The sequence below is a fragment of the Scomber scombrus genome, chromosome 20 (assembly GCF_963691925.1).
Source record: "Scomber scombrus chromosome 20, fScoSco1.1, whole genome shotgun sequence".
In the NCBI taxonomy this organism is placed as follows: Eukaryota; Metazoa; Chordata; class Actinopteri; order Scombriformes; family Scombridae; genus Scomber; species Scomber scombrus.
This window is the reverse complement of record NC_084989.1, coordinates 24,146,789-24,162,264: the sequence shown is the minus strand read 5'-3', so window position 1 is coordinate 24,162,264 and position 15,476 is coordinate 24,146,789. Positions and strand designations below refer to the sequence as shown.

General features: G+C 41.2%; 1 protein-coding gene across 1 annotated transcript in view; it reads left to right on the top strand.

Moving 5' to 3' along the window:
* Positions 1-1,260: 1,260 nt before the first annotated feature.
* The window catches only part of LOC134002066 (LYR motif-containing protein 4B), a 50,610-nt gene continuing 36,394 nt past the window's right edge, over positions 1,261-15,476 (top strand). The window contains exons 1-2 of the mRNA XM_062441336.1: positions 1,261-1,356; positions 14,786-14,906. Of these exons, the coding sequence (XP_062297320.1) occupies positions 1,268-1,356; positions 14,786-14,906 (210 nt within the window). The 5' untranslated portion in view covers positions 1,261-1,267. The remainder of the gene's footprint in view (positions 1,357-14,785; positions 14,907-15,476) is intronic.

Genomic DNA, 15,476 nt, shown 5'->3' with positions numbered 1-15,476 from the left:
TTTTATTCCCACATCAGGATCTCTGATATCAGCTGATTTGTTCGTGTTTCTATCTTTGTGAGGACCGACATCAGTTTAACTTGGTTAAAGCTTTAAGTTATGATGGTTAAAGGTCAGAGTTCAACATCCTGACCGAGCTGCTATTGGACCAGATTTGACACAATGGATAATATAACAAGCTTTAAAATACAACACATTGTTAAAAATGAAACCAAAAAGCAGTGTGCTAGGTTGGGAACCACTGGACTAAACTAGCTAACTGTATATAAAGTAGTGTAAACTAGCTCCACCTCCAGCAGCTACAACAGTAACATGCTGCTCTAACACTGATGCTTCACTATTAATAATCTAATGATGTCATAATAATAATATATCAGTCAGAGGACCAAACCACTACTTTTACTGTAATACTGCATACTACATCACTATAATACTGCAGTACTTTTACTGTAATACTGCATACTACATCACTCATAATACTGCAGTACTTTTACTGTAATACTGCATACTACATCGCTCATAATACTGCAGTACTTTTACTGTAATACTGCATACTACATCGCTCATAATACTGCAGTACTTTTACTGTAATACTGCATACTACATCACTCATAATACTGCAGTACTTGTACTCTCTGCAGGAAGGTCACTGAGGTTTCTAACAGGTGTAAACAGTAATATTAAGTATGTATATGTATTATGTATCTGAACACACATATTAAAGGTGTGTCTGAGGTGTGATGATCTCTGTGTGTGTGTGTACTGTGTATTATTAATTATACCAGCTGACAGAGGCTCAGTGTAAAGCTGCAGTGTGTGTAGCTTTGTGCTACATGCTCATCAATAACAGACACGTTTTAGAGATAAACATAAACACTGAGAGGTCCGACATGCTGCTGGGTTGTGTGCGGGAATCAGCTGCTGCAGCCTCATATTATTAGTACATAATTAAAGCGTGTTGTTTGTTTATAAGCAGGAATTTAAAGAGAATTAAAAAGCAGCATGGATAACTCACCTCCTGTCGTCAGTTGCTATGAAGCTGGCCGTAACCTGCCTGTCAGTTTATACACATATAAACCTTTTACAATAATAACCTGACATGTTTTTCTCACTAAAAAAAATAATCTACCATGTGTTGTGGCCTTTGTGTTATTTTTAAAAATGTTTTATATTAACGAATTGATATGTTATTGTTGTATTTTTAGTCAGGCGCTGTTTGGGACACGGGTGATATTAGGGGTCCTAGCAGCTGCAGTGTCTTAGCACCATGATGGCGGTGTCAGCTCGAGCCCAGGTGATCTCTCTCTACAGGTTACTGATGAAGGAAAGCAGCAAGTTCCCCTCTTATAACTACAGGTGAGCAGGCACGTGCCCCCCGCTGCTGCTCAGGTAAAACCGTGAGAGCACGTGGTGGAGCCGCGCGGGAAACCGGCGTAGAGTGTGGCGCGAGTTTCCTGTGTTTACATCAGCACCGTAATGGTTATAAAACAGAGAGAAATGTGGCGTTATTACGGTAATTATCAGCTGACAGTGCGCGCTTTCTTTAGATAGTTACGGTAAATGTTGTTTAGAGTTAATTTAATGTTAGATAAGAAACTATGAGCTCCGTTATAAGCCTCTAATTGCTGGGGATGATAAACCTAGGATGACGTAGGAAGGAGGCTAGGATGGTGTAGGACGTACACCATGGTGAAGTTGATGGTTACCTAGGATGGTGTAGGAAGGCAGAGACTTTGAAACTTGCATTAAGTTGCTATTGGCTATAACCTAGGGTGGTGTGGGAAGACAACTAGGATGGTGTAGGAAGGCTGAGAATTGCATCAGGCTTCAGTTGATTTTAACCTTGGGTGGTGTAGGAAGTAATCTAGGATGGTGTAGGAAGGCGGAGACGTTGATACTTGCATCAGACTGAAGGTGATTATAACCTAGGATGGTGTAGGATGGCAGAGACGCATGTAATGGTTACTCAGCAGTTATTAAACTCAGAGAAAAGTCACTTTAAAACGTGAATGTGTCAGTTTACAGTGCGTGTTTTAATCAGTTAGTGAAGTTACGGTAATAATAGTGATTAATATTAATAATAATGTTGATTTTGAAGATAATTTAGAGTTAAAATCAATATAAAATGGGAGACATTGTGCTCCATTTAACCCTCACATGCTGTTCAGGGTCAATTTTTTTTACTTTCATGTTTTTTCTCCTTAAACGAGAAGTGTAATACCTGAATAATAAACTCTCTCAGCTCTCTGAAAACTTCATTAAGGATTAATCTGGATTATTATCTGAGACTGACGACGTATTCATGAATGATATGTTTGCTAGAGACGAATTAAATGAGAGGAAACTGTGAATATGTGAGGGTGAAAGGTTCTAAGATAACTAGTTTCTGCCTCTTTCAGCTGATAAACATGTTAAATGTGAATATTTCCTTCTTTCCTCTGACTAGTAGTCTATTCTCCTCGTGTTGAATGTTAAATATGATGAATATTTCTGCTTTCTTTTCCTCCTCTGTGACACTAAACTGAATATATTTTGAGTTGTGGACAAAACTAAACACTGATGAACATTTTTCATGATTTTCTGACTTTTTTTAAAATGACTTATTGATTAATTGAGAAAATAAATGTCATATTTGATCATGAAAGTCGTTGCTAGTCGCAGCCTTAAAACTACGATACATAGCCTCCAGTTTATTTCAGTCTGTGTGTTCTTCGTCTTTTATTCGTCTTCATCAGTCGACCTGCAGCAGTCGTCGTGTGTGTGTGTGTGTGAGCATCTTCAGGCTACACACACACACACACACACACACACATACACACACACACACACACACAGACTTCAGAGAGCAGCCTTCATGCCGACCGCCGCTGTGTTGAATTATTGAGGCCAGATGAGAAATAGCCTCCTCTTCCTCTTCTCTCTCCTCTGCCTCCTCCTCTTCTTCATCTTTTTCCTATTCCTCCTCTCTCCTCTCTCATCCTCCTCCTCTTCTTCCTCCTCCTCTCTCCTCTCTCCTCTTCTCCTCTTCTTCCTCCTCCTCTTCTTCCTCCTCCTCCTCTCTCCTCTCTCATCCTCCTCCTCTTCTTCCTCCTCCTCTTCCTCCTCCTCTCTTTCCTCCTCCTCCTCTTCCTCTTCCTGCTGGACCAGATAAAATAAATCCTACCTGCCTGTTCAGAGACAAAAGAGTCCAAAATGTTGCAGTGAAATCTGCTGGACTGTCCTCAGTGCCTACATGTCCCAGCATGCTTTGCACCTGAAACGCTGATAAAATGCTTAGAGCTGCAAAATGAAATTGCAGTTTTTTGTCCAAATATTTGGGAGAGAAGAAACACAAACATTTTAATTTAATATTAATGATGATTTGAGATGTTTGTAAGTTTACAGAAAAAAACATGCAGAAACATGTCAAATGCAAAAAAAACAGTTTAATTTTAACCAAAATAATTATAATTTAAGATGTACCAGCATACCTTTGCATCTGAAATCTTTAAGATGAACAAAAACAATAATTGAAGCAACATTCAAAATTCTCAAATCTCATAATCGTGAAATAAAATCTAATTTCTTGTTGAATTAAAAGCAAAAACGTGTTAATTTTCAGCACATTTAAGCTTCAATAAACTAGAATTTGACATTTCTCAGCATGCTTTAGACCTGAAATGATTATAAATATATATCCTAACATCTGTTAAAGCTGCAAAAGATGATTAAACCTGCATTTAAACAAGAACATGTTTAATTTTCAGTTTAACTAAACTATAATTTGAGATGTTTGTAAGTTTACAGAAAAAAAAACACTAGAAAATAAAGCAGAAACATGTCAAATGCAAAAAAAAACTAATTTTAACCAAAATAAATTATAATTTGAGAAAAAATCTCAATTCTTGTTGGATTAAAAGCAAAAACGTGTTAATTTTCAGCACATTTAAGCTTCAATAAACTAGAATTTGACATTTCTCAGCATGCTTTAGTACTGAAGTGCTTATAAATATATATCCTAACACCTGTTAAAGCTGCAAAAGATGATTAAACCTGCATTAAAAAAACACTATAAAATCATGACATGCATTTGTTGAGTGTTTTTTAAGTAAGAAAAGAAAAAAATCAGTTTAATTTTCAACTAAACTAAACTATAATTTGCGGTGTACCTGCATGCCTTTACACCTGAGATGTTTAAGATTGACGAAATCAATAATTGAAGCAACATTTAACATCATAAAATCCTGAAAAATCTCAATTCTTGTTGGATTTAAAATGATGTCACAATGCCCATAAACAGCCTTCCATTCCGGAATCTTGGTTGCTAAGGTGGTTGCTAAGGCGGTTGCTACGGTGTTTCCACTCTCATTGGATTTTCAGCTAAACTAAACTATAATTTGAGATGTACCAGTTTACTTTCCACCTTTTTTAAAAGCTTTAAATGAGGACAAGTCAGCTTCAATCACTGAAGTCATTTTAACCTCCAACATGAGTTTTAATCAGACATAAAAAAAACAAACAAACATCATGAAGTATGTAAGAAAAGAGAAGCAGACTATGACAGTGCTGCAGTATTTTGGGGCTTCCCTTCATCAGCTGACCTGAATCTGCCAGACGCTGCTGCAGGCGGCGTTTTTCTTCTCTCTCCAGTAACAGCTGATCCTGACGCTCGCTGCCACTTCCTGCCAGGAGAGAAAAGGTGGAGGAAAGAATTAAATAAAAACAAAAAAGAAAAAACATAGAAAATAGGATTTAAAAAAAGATGTGAGATGAAACATTCATGATTTTTTTCTCTCTGCAGGGAAATCAGATCAGAGTCTGAACATTCACACACAAATCTAATCTAAACACAGATTTATAGAGTTTAGACTTTTATGAAGATTTATAACTTCAGCCAGAAAAATAACATTATTCTAAGAAGTGAAAACAAACACAAACAAACGTCAGACTCTCAACATTTAACTAAAAGTGAAGTTGGATAAAAGTCCTCCCTCCCTCCTTCTCTCTTTCTTTCCTTCCTCTCTCTTTCCTCCTTTCCTTCCTCCATCCCCCTTCTTTCTTTCCTTCCCTCCTTCCTTCCTTCCTTCCTTCTCCCTTTTCTTTCTTTCCTCCCCCCTACCTTCCTCCCTTCCTTCTTTGCTCTGTCCTTCCTTCCTACCTTTCCTTCTTTTCTTTTCTTCCTTCCTCCCTTCCTTTCTCCCTCCCTCCTACCTTCCTTTCTTCCTTCTTTCCTCCCTCCTTTCCTTCCTTCCTCCCTCCTTTCATTCCTTCCTTCCTTCTTTCCTCTCTCCTTCCTTCCTCCCTTCCTTCTTTTCTTTCCTCCCTTCCTTCTTTTCTTTCCTTCCTTCCTTCCTCCCTCCTTTCCTTCCTTCTTCCATCCTTCCTTCCTTCACTCGAGGACAACAGGAGGGTTATACATTCAGAGCTGCTGAGAATAAAATAAAATATATTAAAGATTTAAAAACTGAGACTGCAGATCAGCTTCAGACCAGCAGGTGGCGTGTTGATAATTCACTGACTACAGACCAGAATTAAGGGCCTGATTTACTAAGATCCCAAATAGTGGGTACTGAATTGCGTGCACAGTGCAATAAATTGCACATTTTTTGCAGGTGAAGTCTTTGTTTGCACACGTTTCTACACACGCAGACCTTTAATAAATCAGACCCTAACTGTATAAAATGAGGTGTTTCCTGTTTAATATCACCTTGCTGAGCAGGTGACAACGTGTGTTTACAGTGTTTCTGATGACATCACAATATAAACAAGAGTAAACACAGGAAAAGAGATCTGAGACACATGTAGTGATGTCATGATTTAAACTTTTTAAGTATGTTTTCTTGGCATGATTGAGCCTCCATAGTTATTGTCCGACTCATAAACCATGTTGTTTAAAAAGCAGGAACGAACCAGCCGGGCAGAGAGCCTCTAGTGTTTTAGGAACAGACGTCAGAGCAGCAGGAAGCAGACTGTCAGAAGTAGGTCGTCTCTGCACAGGAACAACAACACATAAGGAACTCTTTTTTTCATTGTCTTTAATGTCTCATTCTGTCAGCTGCTCTCTCTCTCTCTCTCTCTCTCTCTCTAACTTCTTCTTTCTATTAAAAATAAAAAAGTCTGCGTGGTGAAAAGATGTCAAACTTATCAGGATGTGATAAGTTTCTTTCTCATCATCCGAAGATCATACGAGACGATTCCCTCTGAAGTTTAAGTGACGCGACGCAATTTAAATCATTAACACGCCAAATATTCTAAGATTAATTTAAACACGAGAGCGTCTGTCAGCAGAAAAGACAAAGAAAAAAACTCTATATTGATTTTTTTTCTCGTCTAAGCAGGAAAAGAAGATGTGTTATTAATAACGAAGGCATTAACACAGACATCTACACGCCTCCTCCAGCTGCTGTCAATCAAACACAGACACGCCCCCTTTTAGCTGCTGTCAATCAAACACAGACACCTACACGCCTCCTCCAGCTGCTGTCAATCAAACACAGACACGCCCCCTCCAGCTGCTGTCAATCAAACACAGACACGCCTCCTCCAGCTGCTGTCAATCAAACACAGACACGCCCCCTTTCAGCTGCTGTCAATCAAACACAGACACGCCCCCTTTCAGCTGCTGTCAATCAATCAAAGACACGCCCCCTCCAGCTGCTGTCAATCAAAGACACGCCCCCTCCAGCTGCTGTCAATCAAACACAGACACGCCTCCTCCAGCTGTTGTCACTCAAACTCAGACACGCCCCCTCCAGCTGCTGTCAATCAAACTCAGACACGCCCCCTCCAGCTGCTGTCAATCAAACTCAGACACGCCCCCTCCAGCTGTTGTCACTCAAACTCAGACACGCCCCCTCCAGCTGCTGTCAATCAAACAAAGACACGCCCCCTCCAGCTGCTGTCAATTAAACAAAGACACGCCCACTCCAGCTGCTGTCAATCAAACAAAGACACGCCCCCTCCAACTGCTGTCAATCAAACACAGACACGCCCCCTTTCAGCTGCTGTCAATCAAACACATTTTAACCTCCTTTAGTTGGAACGAGGGATGATTAAACGTGTATTTCGGGTTAATCTAACGGAGGAAACGGCAAGCAGTTTGACGGGCGGTTGGCGGTCGTCTCTTTCCTTACTTCCGTCTCTTCTCTTTGTTGTTTTTCTTTCTTTTCTTTTTGTTTTGCTCGTTAGCGGCGAGGCTCATTACACCAGTCCATTAGCCGAAGCAGTTTGATGGAGGAGCCTGAAGGCCTCATCTCTCCATCCTCACATGGTTGGGAGGGAAAAAAAGGAAGGAAAAGAAGAAAAAAAAAAGGAGAGAAAAAAAGAAAACAAGTCGGACGTTTGAATGACGAAGCGTCGTCGTCTGCTCCAGCTGCTCTCAGAAATCATCATCCTTCTTTTTCTTCACCTTCATTTTCTCTTCACTTTCTTTCCTCATCACTCCTCCATCTGTCCTTCACACATCCTTCTCTCCCTCCCTCCATCCTCCTTCCTTTTTTTTTTTTTTTTACCTAATTTCTTTTTTGTCCTTTACATCTTTTCATGTTTGTTTTTTTACATCCTTCTGTTCTGACTTCCTTTATCACTTCTTTCTTTCATATTTTCCTTTTTTTGTCCTCTCTCGTTTACTTCATGGCCTCTCGCTCTTCTCCTCCTTTCTTCACCTTCTGCTCATCCTCCCTTATTCTTATTCTTCCATTTCTCTTCTTTCGTTCCCTTTTCTCTCCTTTCTTCTTATATTCTACTTTTTTCCTTTCTTCCTTCCCTCCTTTTACTCATCTCTTCATCATTCATCCTAAAATCTTCCTTTCCTTCCTTCCCTCCTTCCACTTGTCTTCCCTTCTTCCTTGTCCTTTCTTTTCCCCCTCCATCACTCCCTTCATTCTTTCCCTCATTTTCACCATGTTTTATACCATTCTCTCCATCTTTATCTTTCCCATTTGTTCTCACTTCCTCACATCCTTCATTGTTTTCACTTCTGTCCTTTTTCCCTCTTTCTTCATCCCCTCTTTTTCTTCCTTCCCACCATCCACTCGTCTTTTATTTCACTTCCTTCATTCCTTTCCTCATCATCCTTGAAATCTTTTCCTTCTTCCATTCTTTCTCTTTTTTCTTCCCTTCTGTTTGTCTTTACTGATGTCATTCATTCTTTCACACTTCATCACTCGTTCTTTTCTATTTTCTGTTTTTCTGCCTTCCCTCCTTCCTTGAAACATCCTTTTATCTCTCCTTCCTTTTGCTTGTATTTCTCTCCTTTATCTTCCTTCCTTTTTGCCCTCTTTTCTTTCCACCTTGTTTTTCTTTCTTTCTTTCTTTCCTTCCTTCCTTTTATTTCCTTGTCTTCTTGTCCTTTTACTTCCTTCACTGCTTCCTTTCCTCTTCTTTTCACTCCTTCTCATCTTCTCATCCTTTCTTTATTTTTCTATCCTGATAACTTTATAAACTCCCCTTTCTTTCTTTCCCTCCTTCCCTCCATCATCTCATCCTGTCTTTCCTTCTTTTCTTTCTTCCTTTTATCTCTCCTTCAATTTCTCCTTCTTTACCTTCCCTCCTTCCCTTTCCCTCTTTTCTTTCCACATTGTTTAAATAATTTCCTTTTCATCCTCTCTACTTTATTTTTCTTTCTTTATACCTTTATTAACTCCTCCTTTCCCCTTTTCCTTCCTACTTAGCTTCTACTCTTTTTCAATTATTTACACTTCTTGCCTTGTTTTTCTTCTTCCCTCCCTTCTTTCCTTCCTTCCTTTCTTCCTTCCTTCCTTTCTTCCTTCCATGTTTCCTTCCTTCCTTCCATCTGTTCCTCCTTCCTTCCTTCCTACCTTCAACTCTTTTTCATTTCTTTACACTTCTTGTCTTGTTTTCCTTCCTTCCTTCCTTCCTTCCTTCCTTCCATGTGTCCTTCCTTCCTTCCTTCTCTCCATCTGTCCTTCCTTTCTTCCTTCCTTCCTTCCATATGTCCTTCCTTCCTTTCTTCCTTCCTTCCTTCCTTCCTTCCTTCCTTCCATCTGTCTGTCCTTCCTTCCTTTCTTCTGTCCTTCCTTCCTTCTTTCCATCTGTCCTTCCTTCCTTCCTTCCTTCCTTCCTTCCTTCCATGTGTCCTTCCTTCCTTCCTTCTCTCCATCTGTCCTTCCTTTCTTCCTTCCTTCCATGTGTCCTTCCTTCCTTTCTTCCTTCCTTCCATGTGTCCTTCCTTTCTTCCTTCCTTCCTTTCTTCCTTCCTTCCTACCTTCAACTCTTTTTCATTACACTTCTTGCCTTGTTTTTCTTCCGTCCTTCCTTCCTTCCTCCCTCCCTTCCTTCAGCTCCATCTGCAGTTTCCCCTCCTCCGTCTCGTCCTTGTAACGTTTTTTTGCTCGTATTTAACCGCAGCATGTAAATCTGATCCATCACACTTTTATTGGTTCTGTCTTAAATCGTAAATGAGCTGCAGACACAAAGCCCAGAGAAGGAGAAGAAGATGAATGACTCCGCTGTAACTTCCCAAGGACGATGTCGTAGTTTCTCCACCACATCAGACGAGCTGCCAGCTGTAATGAGGCCCGAGTCCATCAAGGGAGATGAGCTGAAAATTAAACCAATAATCATTTTCACTTCGCCGGCTCCTGCCAGGAAACACTTCAGCGTTTCCAATTTGTCTGTTTTGATTTAACTTCACATCTAAAAAGTTTTATTATTCTGGACCGAAGCCCCGGCCGAGCGGGCGGCTCTCTGTTGGTCATCGTGGCTTCATCGCTGCGGCTTTGAGACCAAAACACAGAAAAATATGAGAGTGTCCCGGAGCTGTTTGAGGTTATCGAGGTCCAGTTTGGCAGATTTCTAACACCCACGTTCATGTTTTACACCGGCTGCTGCTCTGTGTGTGTGTGTGTGTGTGTGTGTGTGTGTGTGTGTGTGTGTGTGTGTGTGTGTGTGTGTGTGTGTGTGTGTTAGAGAAAAACCTCAGAACCTCAGAAATAAAACCTACCAGTGAATATCTCATGTTCATGTCCTCATAGTTCAAACTCGTTAGTATAAAACCTGCTTTTACTGATGTCAGCAGAAACTAGTAGTCAACACAACACTGTAATATCATGGCAGGGAGGAAAAGAGGAAGGAAGTAAGGAGAGAAGGAAGGAAAGAAAGGAGTAAGGAGGGAGGAAGTAAGGATGGAGGAAAAGAGGAAGGAAGTAAGGAGAGAAGGAAGGAAAGAAAGGAGTAAGGAGGGCGGAAGTAAGGATGGAGGAAAAGAGGAAGGAAGTAAGGAGAAAAGGAAGGAAAGAAAGGAGTAAGGAGGGTGGAAGTAAGGATGGAGGAAAAGAGGAAGGAAGTAAGGAGGGAGGAAAAGAGGAAGGAGAAGGGAGCAAAGAAAGAGGGAAGGAAGGGAAGAACGAAGGAAACATTTAAGAAGGAGGAAGGACAGGAGGGAGAAAGGGAGGTCAGAAGGAAGGAAAGGAGTAAGGAGGGAGGAAGTAAGGAGAGGAGGAAGGAAGGAAGGAAAGGAGTAAGGAGGGAGGAAAAGAGGAAGGATGTAAGGAGGGAGGAAAAGAGGAAGGAAGGAAGTGAGGAAAGAAGTATGGAAGGAGGAGGGAGCAAAGAAAGAGGGAAGGAGGGGAAGAACGAAGGAAAACTTAAGGAAAGAGGAAGGAAGGAACAGTCAATTTGACCCCATCTGAGTGTGTGTGACAGGAGGGTTAATAATGTCAGTAATTAGTTGTGGCGTTCCTCAGAGTTGTGTTCTGGATCCTTTCTAGATTCAATCTGGTTAAAAACTGCTTGAAATTATGTTTTTTATCCACTTGTTTTCAGCAGAATAGACACAATAAACACAACTTCTGTTATATTATCAGTTCATAGATTAGTTCAGCTGTTTTTTTTCTACATCCAGCAGTTACTGATCAACATTATCATTCATTAGTTGAGCTTAAACTCAACTATAAAGCTCCGTTCATGCTCAACGTTAAATATGAAAATGTCTGTCCTTTTCAAACGATGTTACCGTCACTGCTCACATACTTCCATGCGTCCTTTACGTTAGCATGGATGTTAACCAATATATCCACCAGGGGGCAGCGCAGAGTCAAAACCCTTCCAATCTCCTCCCAGCTGTTCTGTAGCATCTGTTCATCCCGTTGTCCAGGCGAAGTAACATCAAAGATACGTTTAAAGTTTCTAACCAACTCTCAGGACCTTCCCTCAAAAAGTTCCGCCATTGTTATTTCTTCTTCGTGTCTCACTAGAGCTGCGTATCGGGTAGTGACAGCAACACTGCCCCCCCCCCATGGTTTCTGGTGGTACTGCTCCGTTTGGTCCGTATCCATAAGCTTTATATGGAAACGTGCAGAAATACGGACGAAATGAACGCAGAGCACGGAGAGAAGGCTCCGTCTGTATCCAGATTCGTGTTTAACGTAGTGCTGGGTGGTATGACCAAAAATGTATACCACGGTATTTTTCAAAATTCGGTTTCACGGTATATGACGGTATTTTTTCCCCCCGTTTTTCCCGGGTTTCTCCCATATTTTAGACTCATCTCCCGTTTTGTCTTTTCTCCCGGGAATCTCCCGTAATTTCCAGCCCCAACTTTGTTTGTTAATGATGATAAGAAGAGCACAGTAACAAAGGTTTTTTTTTTTGCATTAGGGCGTGGCTACGTGGTGATTGACAAGTTGATTGGTTCACAGGTTCAGGAGGGCGCCTCATGCTCCTCCTGATGCCCATATAAGTAGAATCCCTGTTTTTATTTTTCCCAGCATGCACCTGAAATTTTCAAGATGGCGCTGCTCAGATCCGATACTATTGGCCTCCGAGCAGCAGTCCACAAACCAATGGGTGACGTCTCAGATGTTACGTCCATTTTATATACAGTCTATGGTTAGACCCAAACGTCTTAATGTCTGATTTCTAACAGCAGACTGTTCTTCATTAAACTGTTTATTCTTCATCACACCTGTTTCCTGCTGGGAGAAACTGGGACCAACGAGCAGATTAATTAAGACGCCGGTAATAAAATGATGGTGAATTAGTTCATATTTGGATGTCTTGATTATCAGAGAGGTGCACTTCTGATCGGTTTATCAGTTGTTTGAAAATAATTCATGAAAGAAACATCAAGACGTCAGAAGTGAAGATGAATTTTAAGCGATGAGACGAAGCTCTGCAGACTTTGAACGAAGAATATCAGAGAAAAATTCATCTCATCATCCGAGTGTTTTATATCATATATAGATACACACCTTCTTCTCCCTCCTTCTCTCTCTCTCTCTGTCTCTCTCTCTATATCTCGCTCTCTCTCTCTCTCTCTCTGTGTCTCTCTCTCTCTCTCCCTCTCTCTCAGCATCGGTTTATTGATCTTTGTGTTTGTGTGTTTTCTGGTGAGAAACTGCAGGAAATCAAATTAGCGGCGGTCAGAGGAGCGTAACGCGGCTTCCTGCTGACCTCCGACCACAGAACAGCTGCTGGGTCTCTGCCAGCAGACCGCAGAGATCAAACTTTACAGAGAAGAAGAAGAAAGAAAGAAAGTCTGTCTTGTTTGTGTGACAACAGAAATAATATGAAGGCTGACGTCACTGCAAATGGAACAAAACAAGAATGATACATTTAATTTAAAGGCTTCTCTCTGGGAACTCGAGGACACCGTACAATAAATAAACAAAAACAATAAGAAACAAAACAGATAAAAGGCAGTGGAACAGACAGAACAGAGTAAAGGTGGATTTAGGCTTCTGCCTTTCGAAGTTCTGCGTCGAGGGAATGCGTTGTGTTTTGTCGCGTTGCAATTCACCACCAGAGAGGTAGGGGGATGTGCTCCTTTCCTGAATGGTTATCGGTGTCTCTAGTTGATTCTTTGTTTAGCTTCCGGCTTTTCCGCTCACAGTAAACAACAACAATGGCAACCGAAAGAGAGAGGATCTTGCTGCAGTTGTTGAATGTTGAAGAAAATATGCTTTTATTGCAGTATTTAGTATACGCTATTCTACTTGGTCCATTTTCGTTGTGTTTACGTCCCTGATCCAATGGCGGGGTATACCTGTAGGCAGGCGACCGGAAGTTCACGATGCCGGAAATGCGTCGCTACCAAGCACACCAATCACAGCCCTTGCGGTCTGCATCGCCTCAACGCGTAGTTAGGATTTTTTTGGAGGTGCACGTCAGGCGACGCCGTCGTTCCCTAACCCTAACCCTTAAATTGAGGTAGTGCAGTATTTCTTGTACTTCTGCTACTTCTACTTCTCGTACTTCTACTACTTCTTGTATTTGTACTTCTTCTACTTCTACTATTATTATTGGCATGTTATATTTCTTATTTGAAATATTTGTTGACATGTATAAGAAGCACCAATGAACTGATCTATTAACAAGTATCGTGTGTATCTATAGTCTGATAAATCTTATTCTTCCGCTGTCGTTCAGAAACTATTAAAAACCAGTCACAATGATGCGTTCACAGTTGACGTGACGTTAGCTTGTTTAGAAACGGCTTTAAACACTAATAACAGAGATCATGATTTTAAGGCAGTTCTGTGTAAGACAAACGCTACTGAGCATGTGTGATGAGCTGACGTTACCTTGTCTGCAAAGTAGTAAAACCAGGCACTTCCAGTAAAAAAATCAACCTTTTTCTTTCCTGCAGTCATGAAGAGAACATTTAAACATTTGTAAGAGTTCAGTTGATTCATGGCTTAATGAACTGATCTGACAAGTATTGTGTGTGAACCATGCGGGGAGTTCCGGTCCTCTGAAATGAGGCCAACGAGGAAGTAACTTAAAACTGCATTCTATCAAAAGGCCACCAGGGGGCGACCGTTTTGGTGTCAAAAGGACTTCCGTCTCTATACAAGTCAATGGAGAATTCACCAACTTCTCACTTGATTTCTAACCTCAGTAAACGTTTTCAAAATGTGTTTATGGTCTCAATCGCTAGTTTAAAGCCTTCTTCAATGCAGTATGATGTTCATTTGGGACATTTTGGCCTCCCTGATTTTATATGTGACGATAAAGCAGGGTATGCATTAGGGCGTGGCTACGTCGTGATTGACAGGTTGATTGGTTCACAGGTTCAGGAGGGCGCCTCATGCTCCTCCTGATGCCCATATAAGTAGAATCCCTGTTTTTATTTTTCCCAGCATGCACCTGAAATTTTCAAGATGGCGCTGCTCAGATCCGATACTATTGACCTCCGAGCAGCAGTCCACAAACCAATGGGTGACGTCACGGCTGCTACGTCCATTTCTTATATACAGTCTATGGTTAAAACCCGTCACAAACGACGCTTCAGCAGGTTGAATCTGGTTTAACATCCGACATCAGATCAGAATATAAAATACATATAAATAACAGGAAATGACCCTTTAGTTCTTCTCCTCTCAACATGGTTTCTTCCTGAAATGCAGATGAGACAAACGAGTGACTCGACTTGTTTTCCAGCTCGGTTTGTTGTTTGTTTGCAGCCTCTGTGGGTTTGTTTTCATCTCATCTGCTCTAATTTGTCTCTTTTTTTCTGGGTTGTTTTTTTTTTTCTCTTTATTGTTTTTTGTGTGTTTTTGTTCCTTTACCGTCTCAGCTCCGGTGTAGTTCAGGTTTGTGTGTTTTAAATCTTGTGTTTTCTGGTTGTTTGCTTTCATAAACCCCTCAGAGGGTTTCCAGGCTCGGCTGCACATATTTGTTCTTTTTATTATCGCCTGCCCTCGTTTCTTACCTCGCTCTTATTGTGTTTTTACACTGTAAATGGATTGAATCAAAACCAATCATCTGTGTGTGTGTGTGTGTGTGTGTGTGTGTGTGTGTGTGTGTGTGTGTGTGTGTGTGTGTGTGTGTGTGTGTGTTGCAGGACCTATGCACTGCGGCGGGTGCGTGATGCCTTCAGGGCAAACAAGAATATCGAGGATCCGAAGACGGTGGAGAAGCTGATGACGGAGGGACAAGAGTCACTGGCAATGATACAGAGACAGGTAAGAGACACACACACACACACTACACACATACTTACACTCATTCTCTCTCTCACACTCTCTCACACACACACACTTACACTCTCACACACACACACACACTCACACTGCACACATACACACTCTCTCACACACATACACTGAGCACATATACACACTCTCTCACACACATACACTGCACACACACACACACTCACACACACTCTCTTACACACACACACACACACTGCACACATACTCAAACTGCACACATACACACACACACTCTCACTCACACACAGACACACGCACACACACACTGCACACATACACACTCTCTCATACACACACACACACTGCATGCACACACACACTGCACACACTCTCTCACACACACACACACACTGCAGACTTTCTCTCAGATTAACCAGGTTGACCAGTATGCAGATGAACACCTGCTTACTGACTGACCAGCTGTCTCTCTCACACACACACACACACACACACACACACACACACACACATACACACACACACACACACACACACCACCTCATTACTGTGGAAACTTCGGGCTAATCACCTCACTGT